Genomic DNA, 7,435 nt, shown 5'->3' with positions numbered 1-7,435 from the left:
AGGATATTTAGCTATTTGGTTGAACGGGAAAAATCGAAACCCAGCACATTAGGGCACGTTTCCTCGAATTTCCAAACGCAAAACATTGCCTTATTTTAAAATTTTTAAAAGGATATTTAGCTATTTGGTTGAACGAGAACAATCGAAACCCAGCACATTAGGGCACGTTTCCTTGAATTTCCAAACGCAGAACATTGCCTTATTTTGAAAAATCCGCATCTCGAGAAAACGACATGTCATATCCAATTCATTAAGACACAACGCATCAAATTCCCGATACGAGAATACATGCTGAAAAATTTACTTATTTAAAAAGACGTTTAATTATCTCGGGTTTAGAAAATGGATCATGCCTAGTAAGTTAAGACACGATCTTTTCTTGATTCTCGTGATCGTTTGAAACTTATGTTTGAAAAGATTCGTGTATCTAGATTTATTGCGAAAATCGAAACCCAGTAAGTTAGGGATCATTCCTCTCGAATCTAAACACGAGATTTTGCTTATTTTAAAATCATGAGTCACGCATCAAATTAATCTAACTCGAAATGGTAAAAATAAAACTTGATGTTAATATACATACAAAACAATATTGGATACGATGGTGTAAAAGTAATACAAGCAATAACAACAAAAAATAAAAAATAAAATAAATAAAAGGACAAAACAATAACCTACAAGAATACAAGCATATAAATAAAACTAAAACATTCTTTCAAAATAATGATAAAAATGTAAATAGATAAATAAATAAAATGAATAAAATTATAAAAATCGTAAAAGATATATGTATGTACATATATATATTAAAAATATATATATATAAATATGTATTTATATTCATGTAAATTGAAAAAAAGTATATAGATATATATAGATATGTATATAGATTATAAAATATAAAAATATATAGGTATGTATATACATAAGATTGTAAAAATACGGAGAATATATATGTATGTATATATATATAATGAAATTTGGAATTAAAAGATAATAATAATAATAATAATAAGCTAAAAAATAAAATAAAGTAAAATAAAACAATGATACATTGAAATACGAAAAAGAAAGCATAAATAATGAAGAAATGAAAATGAAAATGAAAAAGAAAAAAAAGTAAATAAATAAATTAAGCAGAACACCATAAATAAATAAAAAGGATTAGATTAAAGTCAAAACAAAATTTAAAGGAAAGAAATCGAGAATAAATAAATAAATAAACATCCCAGGATCAAATCGCAACGCGTGTTTGACATGGGGGACTAAAAGGGAAAATTTCCCCGCCTTCAAAACGCAACGCTTTAAAGCGGACTTAATCGAAACATAAATAAAATTATAAGGCTAAATTAAAATAAAAAAAAGAACGAAAAAGGACCAATTTGCAGCACGCTACAAAATCGAAGGACTGCTCACATAAATAACTCTTTTTTAGAAAACACGCGGATCCTCTCAAAGGGGCGGGTCAGATTTCGGGTCAGAGGTCAAAATGACGTCGTTTTGGTACCTGAGAGGCCTACCCAAAACGGTGTCGTTTTGGAGGCCTATTTAAGGCAAAATTTTCACCAAAGAAAATCATTTTAACATAGTTCACAAAAAAAATTTCCCCCTCCCTATTTTCTCTGGAGGCCTGAGGGTCCGGCGAGAGTCCGGTCGGTCGCCGCCACTTCGGCCGCCGGTCACCGGTATTGACGCCGCCGTCTGCGGTGGCCAGAAAATAAAAAAATCTCTTTTTTTTTCGACGCACACCCTCTGGTTCCGAGCACTCCAACGACGACGAAAAACGGTAAAAACTTCCTTTTTTATTTTTTATTTCGAATCCAAATAATAAAATAGCAAAAAAAAAGAACAAAAAGAAAGAAAAAGGCCACCACCTTAAGACACGATTTCGGTTCTTTTATTTCTCAAAATGTTGTTTTTTTCTTTTGCTTTTGATTCCCAAGTGTCCCCCTACAATAGTTTGCAATTGATTTCTTTTTTACCGAAACCAAAAAAATGAAAATCCCCCCTTACATATCTGTTTCAAATTTTTTTATAGCCTGTTTTCTACTTTTTTTTCTTCATTGTTTACAGGTTTGATGTTGATGGAGCAAGTGGGCGGCGATGGAACGTGCGGCGGTGGCAGTGGCTAGGGGTAGGGTGCGGCGCCACTTGATTAGGGGCTAGGGTTTTTATTTTCTGATTTGTTTTTTTCTCCTTTTGGGCTAGTTTTTTTTTTTGGTTTTGGGCTGATTGGGTTTGGATTGTAATTGGGTAGTTCGGTTTTTTTTTTGGGTTTGAAATTTTTGGGTAGTGGGCCTGGGCAAATTGGGTAAATTTGGGCTGTACACACTTAATTTTCCAACAACCATGCTATACTACCAGACCAAATAACGGTTGAAGCTTTGAATAGGGGCGAATCTAAAAAACAATAAATAGAAGAATTAGAATTAAATTATAAAATTTTAAGCAGTTATCATGTATTAATTTATTATTTTTTAAAGGGTCTTAATAGAATTTTTTTCCCATTTTGGTTGGGCCAATACCTCTGTCTGCCTCTTTAAATTTGCTTCAACCCTAAACCCAATATTCGATTTGGATTAGCAACAATATATAGGTTTGTATTTGTGGAAGTTTGACGAATAAAAATTTCTATTTTAGAGGTTTAAATTATAAGTTTTTGAAAGTTTAAAATAAATTTGTATTTTTTATTAACAAAATATAAAAGAAAAAAAACATGTTTAGACAAGACAAGAAACCTTGGGATCATACGGGTGATTTTGATGATGTTAATGGTTATTTTGGTGGAGAGGGTGAAAACGAAACAAATGATTCATTATATATAATATAATTATGAAATTCAAGCCATATTTTGTATGTTTCACACATAAAAATTTCATGGGAGGTCCAAAGGTAATTAAATGACTTATAGGCTTGCTGAATTCCTTTGAAAGGCCCAAAGGCAATTTAACATTCACAAAATAATCTCTAAATACTGTAAAGACAAATCAAATCCACGGCAGCATTAGAGTTGATTAAGCTAAGCAATGGCAAATATTACTTTGATTTTGCATGCAATATTGGCAAAACCCAATCTTACATTAGAAAAACAATATAATCCATGTAACATTGATAGCCCAATACAAATTTCATCGAGAAAAAAAGTCTCTTTGTTTAGTAGAACATGATAGTAAAGATGTGGAGTTTCGTTCTTTTTATTGGCCTCCTTTAGTTTTCTTTGATCAACAACCACTAGCCAAAAATACAATTAGATTAGATTATGAATGATACTTTCAACTATGGCAATATTAAATACAAAACACTCTAAATAACTCTAAATAAATGGAAAGCAGCAAATTACCTGACGAGGCAAGCTAGCTCAATTAAGACCATTGTGTTATACTTGTCTCTAAATTGAAAATTTTAGAAGAAAATAAAGAGAAAGAGTTAGAAAATACTTGAAAACCGATAAAACTTATATGTCATTGATTGGATAAATTACGATCACCCATAATAGACCTTGTACTTGACTTTTTGTTGAGGGAGATCGACTCCTTTAGGAGAAGTCTTTTGAATGTTGTTTGCTAGGCAATCGATGCTGCCCTCAACAACTAATGGTAGTGTGCCCATATCGGGATTTTATCCCTAGACTCTGCTGAATAATCATTGAAGATATGTGTGTAGGGATTCAAACTACCAACCAATGCATGTGTAGCCTTTACCTTCCAACCATCTCCATGAACCCATAGGGCTCTTAGCGGAATCAAGAGACAAAATCCTAACATGAGAACAATACCATTTGTTGAGGGCTTTGTTAATAGGGCCATACCTAGGGGAGTTGGAAGGGGTCCCGACCCCCTTAAAATGAAAATTTTTTTATTTAGGCCCTTTAAAATTTTTAAAATTTTAAATTAATAAACGTAAAATTGTACTTTGGCCCCCCAAAAAATGATAAAACTCTGATTTAATCCTTTAAAAATTATAAAAGTATAGGCTATTAATTTTGAAGAGAGCCTAGTACGTGAGAGCAAAAGAAAAAAATAGTTTATTAATTTTTATGAATACCGACATATTATATATATGATTAAAATTCCAGAATAGATTAAAAATGTTGAATTAAAGATAAAATTAAGTGTGAATTAATAACCACAAGTGTACTCATTACTCACCATCTCTGTTAAAAATGTTGGATGTTGTTTAGCAACCTTTGTTTGATTTTCTTCAGCTCAACCACAACATCTTTCATATCTTTTCTTTCTTCTGGTAACTCAGCTGAACAATTCAAAGCCAACTCCATGATAGATGAAATACAATTTGCTTTAACAACAAAGTACTCATCCTCTCTTCTTAATAAATCAACATCTGCAATTTCTATCGCTCCTTTAGGCAATGAACTTTCCATCCAATGCCTTATAGTCTCTTCTTCAACAAAAACATTATCAGTTGGCTTCTTCTTTGTGAAAGTTTCTATAAGGACAATCCCATAACTATAGACGTCAGATTTTATAGAAACAATTCCTGCTGATCCAAATTCTGCATTTCAATTATAATTAGAACATCATTCATCCTCAATTATTTCTAAAATGCTTATTCAAATATATATCCACATACACATGAAACAAAAATATAAAATGCATATTAGGAAAATAATCATACAAAAATAAAAAAGAATTCACCTGGTGCCATATACCCGATAGTTGCAAGAGTCATGGTTTGTTTCATTACTTCACCTTCCCCCAACAATTTGGCAACGCCAAAATCTACAACACGTGCAACCATGTCTTCATCTAGTAAAATATTGCTTGGTTTTATGTCGCAATGAATTATAGGTGTTGGATGTCCATTGTGGAGGTGTTCTATAGCTACCGCAACATCTATCATTATGTCGACCCTTTGTATGATATCAATGAAACAATTTTCAGAATGTAACCATTTCTCAAGGTTTCCATTAGACATGTAATCAAGCACCAAGGCTTTGAAGTCAACACTTGAGCAGCAAGATATGACCTTCACAATATTTCGATGAACTATATTACGCATAGCATCACATTCAATGTCAAAACTCCTAAATGCTCCCTCTGTTTGCAAATTAAAAACTTTTATTGCAACTTCCATTCCATCTGAAAGCCTCCCTTTATATACATATCCAAAACTCCCTGAACCAAGCATATTGCTTTCATCAAATCCATTAGTTGCTCGTGAAAGTTCAACGTGTGAAATTCTTCTCGGTGTTTTCAAAGACAACAAACCATCTTTAGTTGTTAGAGTTGTATTCCTCCTTTGGCATCTTCTGTACATAATAGTTAAGACTATTAGTACTACGACAATACCAATGGTTGGTAAACCATACCTAAAAGCATGCAATATAATCATTTGGGAGTTTTTGTGGATGTCGTTTTTGCAAGGTGGGACTAGCAATTTAGGTGGACCACAAAGTGCATAATTCTTCATGAATGATATGCTAGAAAAGTTTGAAAAACATCCTTTGTCGGGAATTTCCCCTTCAAGTCTATTGAAAGACACATTAAAATACTTTAGATGTAAAAGCTTTTCCAAAGATTTGGGAATGGCTCCAGAGAGATTGTTATTGCATAAATCCAAGAATTCCAAACTAATCAACCCATCAAATGATTCGGGGATATGACCATGTAGTATATTATTTGATAAATCTAATGAAACCAAAGTTTGAAGACCCCCAAATGAGGATAAGATATCGCCCGTGAGAAGATTCCTTGATAAATTTAGTTTCAGTAGACTCCTCAAATTTCCAACATCAATAGCATGCGAATTGTGAAGATGGTTTGATGATAAATCTATTTCTAAGATATCTTTAAGATTCCACAAAGTTGAGGGTATTGCGGAACTCAATTTGTTGGAATCTAAGTAAAGATATCCCAAAGAAGTAATATTACCCAAACAAGAGGGTATGGATCCATGCAGCTTATTCAACCATAAATTCAAGTAGTATAATCTCTCCAAATCACAAAGGCTTTCTGAGATGGGCCCCCCTAATTTATTAGAGGAAATACTTAGACCTTGGAGATTTCGCAGTCCTCCTATTGATGTTGGAATGAATCCACTCAATTTATTAGAGCCAAGTTCTAAAACCAACATGTTGCTTAAGTTACCTATTTCCATAGGAATAATGCCTTGAAGCTCACAATTAAAGGCATAAAAGTATTGAAGGGATTTTGAAAGGTTCCCGATATAAGTAGAAAGAATACCACTCAATGGATTTCCTGAAACTCCTATGGATTTCAAATTCCTACAATTCGTCAGAGAAGAAAGAAAGCTCCACTCATGATCAGTAGCAGATCCTGTGATCAAATTATTGTCAGGGATATGGAGCACTTCAAGGTGTTTTAAGCTGCCAAGCATTTTAGGGATTGGGCCAGAGAATAAGTTTTGTGCCAAGGATAGAATCTTAAGCATGGAAGCATTGGAGATAGAGTTGGGAATGTTTCCGCTAAGTTTATTTCCCCACAATATAAGACTCTCAAGCTTTGGAGCATTGGTGATGGGTGGTAAATTACCTGTAAAATAGCATCTTTTAGTATACATATTCATTGAATACCAAATTCACAAAATATATAATACATTAAAATAAAAACTGTAAAACTTTAAATCAATTAAGAATAAAATTTTGGCATGGAAAAATGTGATGAAATCAATTAGAAAGTTGAGACATAATAAGAAGTTTTGAGTAGTAATTAGTCCTTGTGATTTGGCATGAGAATGTGGCATCTAATCAATCTTAAAAATGAGATTGACACTAGTTATGATTTGGGAAACAAAATGTTAAAGCCATTGTTTTTAATGTAAACTGGTATGATTTTTATCTATTGGGTTAATTATTTATTTTTATTAAATTATACTGTAAAATTTAAAGATTATTATTTGCTCAAAATTTTTGTATTTTTCATATATTTGAAATTTAATCTTTATATTTTTTATTTTCTGTGATTTAGTCTCTCTACTTTTTGAATTGAAAATTTTAGGTTCATTTATTAACACTGTTAAAAAGTTTTTGTGTTAGTATGGCATTTTGAAAAATAAAATAAACTTGATATCTATGTTTTTAATTATTCCAAATATTGTTTTACTATTTCAAGATAAATTATTTGTGTCTAGACCAATATCTTAAGAACTATTGTTGCATGTTTAATTATTCTAAAGAATTGTCGATTGAGTATTAGCTTGATTGGCATGTGCATTGTTACCAATGTAGGAGTATGTAGGTTCAAGTATGCTGAATTGCATTATCCTCCTATTTATGAATTGGGGAGTTGGTAAAGTACTAAATTTTGATATATTTTAAAATATTAAAAATTTATTAAAATATTTTTTTTATAAAAATTGATAGTACCACAATATACAATTTTAATATCAAATATTTAATTTTTTAAAAATATTAGCGAATATATACTTTATTTCAAGTTACACAATTTTTACTAGTTTT

The 7,435-nt window shown here is 31.6% G+C and overlaps 1 protein-coding gene across 2 annotated transcripts; it reads right to left on the bottom strand.

Annotated features, from left to right (window-relative positions):
• Window positions 1–2,943: 2,943 nt before the first annotated feature.
• On the bottom strand, window positions 2,944–6,467 carry LOC107902280 (putative receptor-like protein kinase At3g47110). Of its 2 annotated transcripts, XR_005913015.1 has the most exons (4): window positions 4,653–6,467; window positions 4,146–4,509; window positions 3,338–3,385; window positions 2,944–3,228 (listed from the first exon to the last, which is right to left on the bottom strand). XR_005913015.1 is itself a non-coding variant. In XM_041092207.1 (3 exons), exons 1-2 carry the CDS (start codon window positions 6,406–6,408, stop codon window positions 4,154–4,156), a joined length of 2,112 nt encoding a protein of 703 aa, XP_040948141.1. In that variant the 5' UTR covers window positions 6,409–6,467; the 3' UTR covers window positions 2,944–3,228; window positions 4,146–4,153. The 2 variants fall into 2 exon arrangements, 1 of the variants encoding a protein (XP_040948141.1); XM_041092207.1 differs by lacking the exon at window positions 3,338–3,385.
• Window positions 6,468–7,435: the final 968 nt, after the last annotated feature.

This window comes from Gossypium hirsutum, chromosome D05, assembly GCF_007990345.1.
Source record: "Gossypium hirsutum isolate 1008001.06 chromosome D05, Gossypium_hirsutum_v2.1, whole genome shotgun sequence".
NCBI lineage: Eukaryota > Viridiplantae > Streptophyta > Magnoliopsida > Malvales > Malvaceae > Gossypium > Gossypium hirsutum.
This window is presented reverse-complemented; position numbering and strand designations above follow the sequence as displayed.